Source organism: Eurytemora carolleeae, unplaced genomic scaffold (assembly GCF_000591075.1).
Source record: "Eurytemora carolleeae unplaced genomic scaffold, Eaff_2.0 scaffold43, whole genome shotgun sequence".
Classification (NCBI taxonomy): domain Eukaryota; kingdom Metazoa; phylum Arthropoda; class Copepoda; order Calanoida; family Temoridae; genus Eurytemora; species Eurytemora carolleeae.
The window spans coordinates 131,917-145,413 of NW_019396029.1; the positions used below are offsets into that span (position 1 = coordinate 131,917).

The following is a 13,497-nucleotide window of genomic DNA, read 5'->3' on the forward strand; positions in this document are numbered from 1 at the left end:
ATTTATTAAATCTCATATAGAGCCTCTAATGCTTGTGCCATTTGTGAAAAAGTGTCCATATTAACATGTCTTCCAAGATCAATTTTACTGAATTCAGGAAGTTTACAAGTTTTAAATTTATATCTTTGAAAAGTTTAGCAATGTTTTTAGGTTACATTTAATGACCTAATCTAGTCTAATTAGCCATAGAAGCTTCATTTTACTATTTCTAATTTATAGTAGTAATATTTGATAAAATAGATTTTGTTTATTCTTCACATTTTAGGAAAATAGTTGGATAATGGATATATATTAGTTATAAATTTAAATCTATTATGTAATTTGCATGTTAGTTCAATTTGTATATATTTACTCATTATTTTGATATAGCACATTATTGATAAGACGACATAATAACGGATTTTAATCTAGTTTTTAAACTTCATGTATATGTTTGTTATACATATTTGAAAGCTTAAAATAGTATGTAATAAATTAGATGTATTTAATAATAAAGTTATGAAATGTTTCAGAGAATATTGAAAATGCAAAAAGGTGGACGGGCGATTAATTTGAAAAAAGTCCAAGCAAGGTTTGTACTTAACACTGTAACTATGTATTATAAATAATTAACGTGGCATGGTACTTAATAAGGTAAATTTGATCTAGACCTTCATAGTTAACATTTGTCAAGGTATTAATTGGTTGAATTTTTTGTTTACGACAAAAATCATCATAGGTTTACATTTTTGAAGATTTCTTTTATTTAAAAAAAAAATATCTTAAAACAATCATCACAAAGCGCCCATCTTCTAAATTAATTGTGAACATGTTCTCTTTGTTTACATCGTAAAACAAAACAAAAAAAATTCGCGGATTTTCACAAAAAATTTCGCGGATTTTCAAAATTTTTAAAAATTTAATGAAGATCGAATTTTGATGGAGACAAATATTTGAAATTTTGATCATTCATTAACCTTCCCTACGGTCACGTGAGGTCCCACACAAAATTTGGGCCCGACCGGTTCAGCCGTTTTGACGATTATTGGATACAAACAAACAGACAGACAGGCCAAATTTATATATAGATTTATTATCAAATTATTGCTAAGTAATTGTGTTTATATTGAGACACGAATAGGTCGCAATTTATCTAAAAGAAATTCTGTGTCTGCACCTTTTGAGACATATTATAAAAACAAAATCATAAATAGTTCATGAGCTTTGATATGCAAAGAAATAACTAAAACAAGCATTAGCACGGAATAGGCAAGATAATAGATATCCGACTAATGCAACATTTATTCCGACACATTATTTATTACAAGCTTGCGAACCCAACTTTGCTTGCAAAATAAACTTTAGCTGTAAATGTCAACCCCTTCTACTTAAAGGTTTAAAAACAAACCAAGAATATCCGTGGTTCTACCGATTTACCCAATCGTAATTTGAAGCAAGTCGGTCAAGGAGTTCTTGATCTATGATCGCGTATGTTCACTGTTCAGGTAGAAAATGTCCGAAGAAGAAGCACTGAAAAGATCGTGCCCAGGCTGTACGATATGTACAGTATGTACAGTTTGCAGGAAAGCTGGGGATGTTAAAGGTACATACCACTAAAAGCTAACTAAGTATTCAAAATAAAAAGTTGGAGCAATTCAGCGATAAGCCTTACATAGAATGGACTTGTAGAATCGGGGAATTTCAAACGACTCAGACGAATTTTCATAGACTAGCTTAAAGGGACTATAAACGTAATTTCAAGTGACCCTACATGCAAGAAAGGGAATGTCCTATTTACAGCGGTCCCTTTTAACCCTTTGACTGATATTCGAGGATAGAGAACTCAGTGTTTTTATTTATGAAATAGTGTTCATATTGCTCAAAAACCGAAGTGTAGCCTAGTGTTCAGTGTGAACTCAATACGGCTGAAGTACAGTGGTGTTGTGAATCGGACACAACACTCTACAGTGGTGTTGTGAATCGGACACACCACTCTACAGTGGTGTTGTGAATTGGACACAACACCCTACAAGAAGCAGGTGACATTAGTTCCAAAACTAACACTTGGCCCATTTCTAACACTGAGTGATAGAAATGGGCACAAATTGAAATACTGGGTTTTTGGGATCCCGGCCCATATCCAGAGTAAAAGTCGATAACAAAAACTATAATCAACACTTTATTAAACATAACGAGGACAAAAATTCCCAATTTTAAACTTTTTTTTGAATCGAAATTACAATAGGAGTTCTTTTAAATCTTTTGACCGTTTTCAAGACAATGTTAGGTTTTCCAATTTCGAACATATCTTGAATTTGAAACATTGTCGCGTTTCAAGGCCAAACCCATTACCCCATTTTTGAGCATAATCCACAATTTAAAACAAAACTCACTTTCATAACTTACAAAATAAATCACTGAAAACAAAAAATATCCTATGAAGACTAAATTAACTTCTGAATTATATCTAGAATCAAAGTTTCCACATTTTATCTGTAAAATTAGAGAATATGGATAATTTATTTTCAAGCATTTTAAACAAACAGTTTCCCGTATTGCTAGTTAAATCTATAAGAACATATGATATTAATATTTTGATTTTTAAATGCTTTAATGATTTTTAAATTATAAAGAACTGTCTGTTATTAATTACTATTTTGTTTATATTTAACCTTTTCAAATAGTCTTGTTTTGTTTTAAAAGTGCGTAAATACTTGAAAATTGACATAGATATGAATTCCGGTAATTTTCTTAAAACCAGGAAACGCGACATGAGCTGAACCTGAAATCCGTTAATTGTCTCAAAATAGGGATATGTTCCGAAAATGAAATGAAGAATCATCAAGTAACAATTCTAACACCTTATTATTTGTTTAAAATTGACATTTATTGTTTCAATATATAGTTTTAGCCATTTTTATAAATATATGGTGTAATTTTATTCTACTCATCTTGGATTTAAAGATATATACTCTTGAAAAAGATAACTTTAAAGATTTGGCCCATTTCTAACACGCAGTGTTAGAAATGGGCCAAGTGTTAGTATTGGAACTAATATCCCCTGAGAAGAGGGTCACTTAAATTAATATTTCAGTCAATTTTTAACATTTTATGTAGCTACCATAATTTCACTATTTTTCAGACGTATTTTCCGGTCTGTATGAGATGACCCCTCTAGGTAGCTTCAGCTACTTTACCAGGCTTAGTACCGTCATTAACATTCAGGACGAGATTAAAGACTCTGTAAAGTGCAGATGTGGGAACCTAAACACACATAAGAATGAGAATATTCAATCAACAGACTGCAAGTGCTGGTTTAAAAATGCCGCAATCCATTCATCAGAAAGTAAATGCGGGAAAAGATTATGTACTGAGTGTGTACAGTATGTGAATCAGCTGGAGGAATTACAGCTTCAGATTTTTAAGATAGAAAACAAAATTTTCAATCTGTACACCAGGCTACAGCTTGAGGAGAAAGAGGAGATAGTTGAGGAAACCTTTGAGGACGTGATAGCTAGAGAGGATGAGAACGATAAAAGATCAAAGGCTAAAATCAAACCAAAGGGAGATAATATAATTAATACTAGTCACTAACTTTAATCCTAAATTGAATTATGATTATTTCAAATTTTGTTGTGAATTGTGCTTGTGTTTTATGTAGCAACATCAAAACAATTCGCCTCAGTATTTATGTACACTGTACAAACTTGAAATTGCTCACTTCAAAAGTGTGTTGCATAATTCATATGCATTGTTCATACTATATAGTATGCATTATATTGCATGATGCAATGTAAATTACTTTAAATTTATCTTGTACATTGTACATCGCACATCAACTTGTCGAACTTAATTCTTTTTACTTTGTCTAAATAAGTTATTTTTTATGGCGTTAAAATGTTTAATTTTAAACAGATATTATATGATTTTTCTAGAGGAAGATAAAAGAGTCAAAAGTTGAAAGAAATGTGACGAGAAGAAAGAAAAGGACGGGTCCTGCAAAATGTCCTATTTGTCAGGTTGTCTGCAAGACTGAAAGATTACTAGTCAAACATCAGTTTTCAGGTTTTTAGGATTTTTTTCACCAATCTATCAATCAACCAATAAAAATTATATGGTTTTGTTCTCTGAAAAGGGGGGGAAAAAATGATTTTTTTTCAGGGAAAATTAACGATTTTATGGATAAAAAGTATCAAAAAGAATGAAAAAAACTTGCCTTTTGATGTCCCATTTTTTCCCCCAACTCGTCAGAAATCATTTCCACCCCCCCTTGGGGGATGTAATTGAGAAAAGCATACACCCCTGTTATGCATTGACAACCACAGGGTGCCGATCCCAATAGGTATTGCAATTAATTAACAACTTTAGAGTCGTCTTTAACCCACGCGGTAAATACAATTGTATAACTGTTCCAGTTTTAATTTATTGATAACTTATAGTCTCGGGATCTTCAAACTGTAGTCTGCCATATTTGTATCTCTAAAATTAACTTATATTATATATTGAGAAATTTTTTTTCGTATTTTCATGGAATGAAAATCTTCTTAACATTTTAAAGTTCTTGTATATTTGAAATTAACAAACAAATTTTCCAAAATCAAAATTGATAAAAGAAATATTAACTTTTTTCTATTTTATTGGTTATTATTTGCATTTTCGTATTTTTTTTAATTATGTTACAGTGGTAGGCGATTATTTCAATACAATGAAGATGACTTTCGATTCCAATTTCGATATAAATCAAGCTGTTTAATAGCATTGAAGCACATAAACTATAGAAGTCAAGAGAAGCTATTAAATTAAAAAAGCTTCTTTTTGGTTATTTTATAACTTTTTAGTTCACGCTGTTGAATTAGCGATAGAGTGTTCTCTGTGTGATGAATCCTTCAGTTCGTTGACTTTACTCAAAAAGCATGAACAGGAAGAGTCAAAATATTTTTTTTCTGAAAAATAATCCTCCCACCCCCAGGATGTTGAGAACACACTTTTCTTTATCCGAAATAAATTTTGACTCTGAACTAGAGTTACCATCAAAGTCTAGTTCATATTTTTGTTAATTTCTCCTTTTATTCTTTAAAGACGGAAATACGCTAGTGATTTTTAGAGAGAAACCACAAATGAAAATTAACAGTTTAAATAAACAAAAACCCTGATATCTATTGCATGCTTAATCAGTCAAAACTTTCAAGGGTACCATTGTAAATCTTTGCATGGAGATTCACTTCATGAAATTTCCATTACAGTCCCTTTAACCCAACTGTCTAGAGAGGTGCTAGGAATGCATCTGAAGACGAGAAATTATGAGCCGGGAGTGGTTTGACACGTTTTTGTGAGTGTTAACTCGGGTTTAATCCTCCATTGAAATGGATTAAAAGGATTAAAAACATAATAAAACATCATGATTTACTGACGCGTTCTATTTGCTGGTAATCTAGTTCAGTCTTGTTTCCTTAGAACCCCCCCCCCCTGCATTTCATATTTCATATTATTAAGTTAACCTTTTAGAGATATTTACATAAATGAAATACAAAATTATTTTGACGATTGTATTAAGAAAAAAATCGCACTGTTAAAGTTTATAAATGTGTTGCTTATGCCAAAAAAATCTTTAAGATATGTGCAATTATACAATATATCTAATCTAATTTTAATGGGATTTTAAACTTAATTTTTAAGTGACCTCCATTTAAAGAGACAAATGTCCGATAAACAACGTTATTCTTAAAACCTTAATCTGGGCAATTCTAGCTTAAAAAGTGTTCAATTCTGATCATTTCTACATCATTTTCCTGCAGCAGCAACAAGCAAGTCACTTCTGTAGAGATACAACATTTGAAAATAATTAGTATTTAAATTCATAACATGGATATATGATGAATACTTGATCAGACCGTTGTACCGTTGTGAATCGGATACGCCACTCTGTCAATGAAGGGTTATTTGAAATTGCGTTTACAGACCCTTTTAAAAACTAAAAGCACGTAGTAGCACACTAATGTAAGCAAAACATCATTTTTATATATGTAAGTCCTTCTCAACTTAGATTTGTTAAACCCAGAAAAGAACATTCCCGTGGTTATATTATGTTCCTCAATAAATATCAGAGGCATATCGGTCGAGGGGTTCCTGAGTTATGATCGGACATACAAACCAACAAAGAGACCAACAGAGATTATTTATAACTTTATATAAACAGATCGAATGTTTATTTACAGGTCGAGGAGCGTAAAATATGTGAGGTGTGTAGTAAAGTTTGCCTAACTATTGGAAATCTGAATGTACACATGAGAACTCACTGCCTGGATAAACCGTATTCTTGTAAACTCTGTGATAAAACCTTCAAGTGGAATAGTAGTTTAAACACGCACATACAGTCAGCTCACAGCCAACAAGGATTTTTTAAGGAAATTAACTTCAGACTTTTTACTTATTATGATTTAACAAAGTAAACAAAAATTAAAAGTTGTTAAACCATTATTTAATTTTTAGCAATTGAGGGTTAATAATTAAAAAGCAACCCTGTTTCTCTCAAAATCAATTAACTGCCTGGCCATTCGTTTCATTTATTATAATTTGGTAGTTCAAAGTTTTTGTTTTTATGTGTTTGTCCAAAATGAAAAACTAAAAAATAAACTATTTCTAGTTTAGGAAAACATCAAATATACCTCATCTAGAAAAGAAAAGGCAAATAATTAAAAAAATTAAATGGATTTATTAAAAAGTTTTAACTTAAAGTTGAATTGTTCAGTGCACTGTATGCGGACGAATGTTCAAGGATAAAGCAAATCTCCGTAAACATGAATTCACACACTCCCTCGCCAAACCATTCTCCTGCTCCGTCTGTCTCAAGGGGTTTATCAGGAAGGATCTACATGCCAGGCATCAAGAACATTGCTCTTTATAAACACCATTGTGCTCTTATACGTACATGTGTTGACAAATGGCAAGCTAAACTAAGAGCTTTTATATGTGTTCGATCTCAAAGTCCAGAAAATATTAGATTCAATGTAAATTACCATGAAGTATTTATTATATGTAAATTTAAATTGATAACAAAAGTAACATTTGTTAACTTGTATCCACAGATTAAAAGAATTTATTGTGAAACCGAAAATTAAATGTGAATTTTCAGATTCAAAATGACGATTATTCTCGCTCTTTAGAACCTTTCTAAACACAGCATCAAGATGAGAAAGAGAAGGAAAAAGATTTCTCCGACAGTTCTGGAGATAAAATCCGAACCATGTGACCATGAATCTCTTGTAGAAAGTGAACCAAAGACATTGTTAAAAATTGAGAAAGAGGAATTTTCTGAAGATGGAAAAGAGAATATTAATCTTCTTCTAACAGAAGGAATCCTCGGGAACGGGAATCCTTGCAGTACAGATATTCCAGATTCCCTGCAGTTTCACGATTCCACATTTGCACATTCCATATTCTCATTGGAAATTCCTGCTGCTAAATCATTGTATTTTCCCCCTAACATAATAACTCCGGATAAATCTAGTTTTCAAAAAACCCAAAGTGTCCGTGAGATTCCGCCCCTGCTTCCTTTAACTCCACCCCCTGTAACTTCAGGCTGTGATAACTCCTCCCTGCACAGAATGAGGATGAAAATGAAACTACGGACTGATACAAGGATACATTTAAGATTTTGCATAGAGAAACCGTCCGACATGCCGGCAGAAATCTGGGATACAATTATCAAGCTCCAGTTATCTGTAGGTAGGAAGCAACCAGACGTAATAAAGTTTTTCACACATACAATTTTAGAAGAGTTAATAAATTAAAATCAAAGGGACTTTCGTCTGTCATTATTTATTTAAATATGGGCATTTCTTATTTACAACAGTTATCTGATCAATATAGTGTGATATCCTAGTTTATGTAGCTTGAAATGTATTTAATTCTGATAAATTGATAGATAAATATCAAATAGATACACTTAGTTGATCAGACAAAGCTTTAAATTCTGCCGTTGTGACTTGCTATTCGCTTCTATATGAAATAAGCAAAAGTAAGTTTTATTTCTAGAACGTTTTTACTTTCTTAATAATATTAAATGAATTATGACTCCTGATGCATGGTTTTTTGGAAACAAGATTTATAGTTTTCTGCATTATTTATAGAAATTAATTCATTTACGAGTATTTTACGAATTGAATTTTTATTGGTCATATGTCTTTGACCGGTTCTTAGATTCTTGTATTCTAGAGGATAAGCTTGAGGAAGGTTTGCTGCGTGTATATAATGAAAATGAGGTTGAAACAAAACGACATTTCTCCTGTTTTGGATGTTCTTTCAGAGCTGCCAGACTTAGTCAGATCTCTCAACATTTAGACCTTCAGGTACTATCCAGAGCAAGAAGAGGTCATTTTTCCCCCAATTTTTTCAGGGGTTTATTCGATGAATGTAGGAAAATAGATATATTTTTGGGGTGAACAATATGAAAAAGGATGAAAAATATTGCTTTGTGATATCCAATTTTTATTTGTTTTTCCGCAGATTTTTTAAAATTATTTTTTCCTCACACTCGTAGCAAGAATTCATTCACGAGTTATTTACCATGGATAGCGAGAGAAATAGTTGAGCCACATACCGCCGGTTCAACCAGTCAAGCCGAAGAGAAGTCTCGCAATTTAGTTAGTTCAGCTACTACTTTTATCAATAAATCAAGGGGTCAAACATTTTGATTGAAAATTAAGCTTAAAAAAAGAATTTGTTTTCAGAGGGTCAGCTTGGTTGAATATGAGTGCAAGCAATGCTTATTTGTAAACCCATCCAGGTAATTATATATAAACAAACAAACAAATATATATAATATATATAAACAAGCAAACAAACAGGAAGATTACCCGCCCACACTTTTCCATTGAGACCGTCAGGTTAAAAGTCGTGTCACTCGAATGAAACCTTTTGCAGTAGATACATCCATGTCTAGAGATATCATAACAACCAATTTTAAAATCTGCACTGCGTGTTAAGATGGTTAAAAATCACCTTTTTATTTTCGCGGATTTTCTCACTTTTTTACAAGAAATAAATCAACAATGTATCCGAATGCATTTAATGCCAGTTAGTTTGTTTGCTTGTCCGATGACCGCCGACATGTTCTTTAATAGCTTGGTATAAAAATACTACAATGTGTGGGTTGAATTCAGTTAAATTTTATTGAGAAAGCTTAATTTCCAGACATAGCTGGGTTTCCAAGCTATTTAATCAAATAAAATTGAGAATTTATTTAAGATGTGTATTAAACCAACATATGAAGAACCATCAGCTGGACCCGGATTACAGGAAGAGTATTAAAGGAGGTAATAATCATTTCAACACTTTCAGAATTTGAAATCTATATTTTGAAAATTTAAACGCATTTTTAAGGAGGAGTAAGTAATGTCGAATAATGTCAAAAGAGTTAAAAATAAATTTTGTTAAAATTTGTATAGATATAAACTGTTCTTGTTCTGTAAATTATGCTAAATATTGTTCTAAATATATTTATCATGTAAAATAAACCCAAACTAAAGAAATCTAAATGTGCTTCAGACTCTCAAACTAAGACAGATTATCGAACTATAGACAGATTATAAAACCTTGCTTGCCTTTGCGCATTTGAAAAATCCCGACCCCGACCCCCATTCATACCCCCCCCCCCCCCGAAAATAAGTTTCCCCGGGTGTCCGGTGTATGTTTGTTGTTATGTACAATGTAAAATGTACTGCACATCTAATTGCATACCTTTTAAACCTTTATTCCGTATCAGCGTATATACTAAAAATATAATAATGGACCAACCACCCCCAGGATGTTGAGAACACACTTTTCTTTATCCGAAATAAATTTTGACTCTGAACTAGAGTTACCATCAAAGTCTAGTTCTCTGTCCAGTATGTGGAAGATCCATAACAAAGGTTTGTAAACAAAAATTAAAAGTGAAGATTTTTTTTTTTTTTTTTTTTACTTGTAGACTTGTAGACTTGTAGTCTTGTAGTCTTGTAGACTTGTAGTCTTGTAGACTTGTAGACTTGTAGACTTGTAGACTTGTAGACTTGTAGACTTGTAGGCTTGTATACTTGTAGACGTGTATACTTGTAGACTTGTAGTCTTGTAGACTTGTAGTCTTGTAGACTTGTAGACTTGTATACTTGTAGACTTGTATACTTGTAGACTTGTAGTCTTGTAGACTTGTAGACTTGTAGACTTGTAGACTTGTAGACTTGTAGTCTTGTAGACTTGTAGTCTTGTAGACTTGTAGACTTGTAGACTTGTAGACTTGTAGACTTGTAGACTTTTGACTTTCATTATTTATATATTCTAGGTTTGTTCTGTACACATTGTAGATACAATGTAAGATGCAGGAGTTATCATGCACACAAGGAACTCATACATACACCCCTCATCCAGGCACACTTGCAGGACGAACATTTAATCCATTGGAGGGAGTGGTTTCATGGCAAATAGTGAGGAGTACATAAATCATTGGAGGGAGTGGTTTCATGGCAAATAGTGAGGAGTACTTAAATCATTGGAGGGAGTGGTTTCATGGCAAATAGTGAGGAGTACATAAATCATTGGAGGGAGTGGTTTCATGGCAAATAGTGAGAAGTACATAAATCATTGGAGGGAGTGGTTTCGTGGCAAATAGTTAGGATTACATAAATCATTGGAGGGAGTGGTTTCATGAAAAATAGTGAGGAGTACATAAATAATTGGAGGGAGTGGTTTTCATAGCAAATAGTGAAAAGTAAATACACCACGGGAAGGAGTGATTTCGTGGTTAATAGTAAGGAGTAAATATACTGCACTTGCGGGAGTGTTTCATGGTAAAAATATGGCATAATATATAATACTCCAATGTGAATGAAATGAGCCATAAAATGATGAATCAATTTTTGAGAGAGAAGTGATAAGTATTTTGTGTTCTCTTTCTACCTTAAAAATTATAAACTATTCCAAATAGAAAGCGTAATTAACTTAGCCAATCAATGTTCTATGGCGGTTACCGAACAACAATGTGCTGGTAAATTAATTTGTCTTGATTTGCCACAAATCTGTAAAAAATAATATGCTTTTTTTATTACGTATTGTTTTTTTTATACCAAGATGTGCCTTAAAGCAATATTGTTCTAAGTTTTCATTTTTTTTCTGAATGCTTTTACATGTAATGTTCTAGAAGTTTTTTTATACAAATTAAAATCGTTTAATGGAAACCGTTGAAGTATGATTGTATTACATACAAATAAGATATATATTTTTGATAAAAATAGTTCAATGAATTTTATGTTTTGATAAAAACTTTGTTGTTGTCAATAATACATCTCTCTTATGATATTAATTAACTCGAAAACTGGAACAGAAACTTAACATTCCATTCAAATATTTGTGATTAAAAATATGTACCTTAGAATATATATTTATTATTTCCACATTTATTAAAAGGAGTTTTCGCGAAAAATAGTAAGATGAACCATATATAAATTGTTAAGACCCACAACTTCGGATCGAGGCCTAGGCATCGAAAGAATTTATAGAATGTCGTTTTATAAATCTACTAATTATGGAATGTTCCAGATATTTCGTTTTTTTAATTGAATAGTTAATGTAATATGGAGCTCTTTAAACCTGTTCCCGCAGATTTCATAGCTATTTATTAATTCTTCCAAATACATTTAATAAAATTTTATATTTAAGTAAAACACCCATTTAAAAAAATTGTCAAAGCAATATTTTTGAATTCTCCGAAGTTCTAGGTTAATCTTTATCCGATCTGAGCTGGGAACTTCAGAATTGGATACTTTGAATCCCGATTGCTCAATCTGAAAATCCCATGCGGACACTTAAATTACTTATTAATCCGATCGCTTTCTTTCTCTATTTCTTTTCTCTCTTTCTTTTCTCTCTTTCGTTTCTCTCTTTCTTTCTTTCTTTTCTCTCTTTCTTTTCTCTCTTTCGTTTCTCTCTTTCTTTCTTTCTTTTCTCTCTTTCTTTTTCTCTCTGCCAGTTTCCGACCAAATAGAGTTTTCACCCAATAAATGGCGCGCAAAATTCTAACTTTCCCAGCTTCTCCGTTTGATTGTTCTGGTTTCTCCGAACCGCACTTTTGTTGATACAAACTTACTTAAATTATTTTGAAATTAACAATAAGAGAAGATGAAGCATTGATCTTGATATCAATTCTTAAAGTGTTAAGCTCTGTAAAGTTAATTTGATGTATTTTGTCTTCCACAAATCGAATACTGCGTAACAAAGCAGATCAGTGAACGGCTAAACCGCCCCTGATAACATGTTTTTTTTTAAGTTCACGGCCAATGTAAACATTTAGAAATTAAAATATTTGAATTCTGTGTCTATATGCTTGATCCGTTATACTAAACATCTGTTTCTTAAGAAATATTAAAGAGGTTAGAAAAAACATGTTTAAAATCTGAATTAAAGGGACTGTAAGCGTAATTTAAAGTGACCATTCATGCAAAGATGCCGATCGGGCATTGCTGTCTTTGCATAATTGACAATTTAGATTACGCTTTTAGTCCCTTAAAGTGTACTTATGTGATAATTTTGTATATTTGCCGATAATTTCTTTATCCTCGACGAATAATGATTTGGGAGAAAATCTAGTTTTTCGTGAACACTTCCTTTAATATGCTCTGAGATGAAACACTTGCCTGTAATTTATAAAGATATTGATATGTGCCTTTACAATATACAGTATTAATAATTGTTTTTTATGTAATGAGATATTAGAATTTGATCTTGAATTGAAATACATGTTTTTAATGCAAATTATTTTAAAATTTAATGCATTCATGTTATGTTACGTCTGGGGAAACTTCTGATTTAGAAATTCAGAATGCACTTTTTGGAAGTTAAAACAAATCCAAATACTGCATAGATGGATCGGTTTCAACCAGTCATTTTTCATATTTTGAGGATTAAAATTTAATTTAGTAAATGAAAAGTGCTTGCTCATTTCACTGCAAAAGTTTCTCATAACCAGTTTTACATGTTATTTGATTTTTGATTTGAAAGGATTTAAAAAAAGTTATCGGGGTTTGTTCTGAGAGTATTTATTCTATATGAAGTATGAGACACATTAAATTAAGGATGATCATTTTTGGTAAGAAAAAGAGAGTCTTAAAAAGAAAAAATAATTTACTAATTTTTGGGATTTTTTTATGAACCAGCTGCGTGCCATGGTGAGACGGAAGCTACCGACCTATAGCAGTGTTCACCGGGATGTAAAAATTAATTATTTTTAGGACAGAGTCCTTGTCTTTTTGCTTTTATAGTAATAGTTTACATAAAAAGATTTAAAACTTTTTAGACTTAACTAACTGTTAACCTCTTGCGTCCTACTTATCTCTGTGTTTGAGACGTGGACGTGTAAATTTTAAGATTTTATTTTAAAACAAATAAATACACGCGCAATTTCAGTCATAACTCTTGTACATGAAGTCAAGTTTAAAACTTGAAATTCTCAAGTTTTGCCATTTTAGATCGCACCCCATCATAGTGGGT

General features: G+C 31.8%; 2 protein-coding genes and 1 long non-coding RNA gene across 3 annotated transcripts; all 3 read left to right on the forward strand.

The window, feature by feature from the left end:
* Window positions 1–471: 471 nt before the first annotated feature.
* LOC111695231 (zinc finger protein 596) lies at window positions 472–6,883 on the forward strand. Its single transcript, XM_023464463.1, has 8 exons — window positions 472–571; window positions 1,485–1,582; window positions 3,122–3,543; window positions 3,915–4,044; window positions 4,818–4,900; window positions 5,002–5,019; window positions 6,195–6,257; window positions 6,728–6,883. The coding sequence occupies exons 2-8, from the start codon at window positions 1,492–1,494 to the stop codon at window positions 6,881–6,883; spliced, it is 963 nt and encodes a 320-aa protein (XP_023320231.1). The 5' UTR covers window positions 472–571; window positions 1,485–1,491.
* LOC111695391 (uncharacterized) lies at window positions 3,697–11,197 on the forward strand. The gene is made up of 7 exons (XM_023464713.1): window positions 3,697–3,707; window positions 5,245–5,248; window positions 7,112–7,704; window positions 8,194–8,327; window positions 8,709–8,764; window positions 9,226–9,293; window positions 10,298–11,197. The coding sequence occupies exons 3-7, from the start codon at window positions 7,167–7,169 to the stop codon at window positions 10,438–10,440; spliced, it is 939 nt and encodes a 312-aa protein (XP_023320481.1). The 5' UTR covers window positions 3,697–3,707; window positions 5,245–5,248; window positions 7,112–7,166; the 3' UTR covers window positions 10,441–11,197.
* A 699-nt stretch (window positions 11,198–11,896) lies between these two features.
* Window positions 11,897–12,762, forward strand: LOC111695401 (uncharacterized). The gene is made up of 2 exons (XR_002763863.1): window positions 11,897–12,419; window positions 12,510–12,762. It is a non-coding gene; the product is annotated as an uncharacterized LOC111695401 (long non-coding RNA).
* Window positions 12,763–13,497: the final 735 nt, after the last annotated feature.

Bases quoted from the DNA above. Each gene is read 5' to 3' on its own strand.
- LOC111695391 (XM_023464713.1), top strand. From the start codon at position 7,167: ATGAGAAAGAGAAGGAAAAAGATTTCTCCGACAGTTCTGGAGATAAAA. The intron at 7,705-8,193 runs GTAGGAAGCAAC...CTTGTATTCTAG, and splicing joins CAAGCTCCAGTTATCTGTAG to AGGATAAGCTTGAGGAAGGT. The intron at 9,294-10,297 runs GTAATAATCATT...TATATATTCTAG, and splicing joins CAGGAAGAGTATTAAAGGAG to GTTTGTTCTGTACACATTGT.
- LOC111695231 (XM_023464463.1), top strand. From the start codon at position 1,492: ATGTCCGAAGAAGAAGCACTGAAAAGATCGTGCCCAGGCTGTACGATA. The intron at 3,544-3,914 runs GGAGATAATATA...TGATTTTTCTAG, and splicing joins AGGCTAAAATCAAACCAAAG to AGGAAGATAAAAGAGTCAAA. The intron at 6,258-6,727 runs GTACACATGAGA...TGAATTGTTCAG, and splicing joins TAACTATTGGAAATCTGAAT to TGCACTGTATGCGGACGAAT.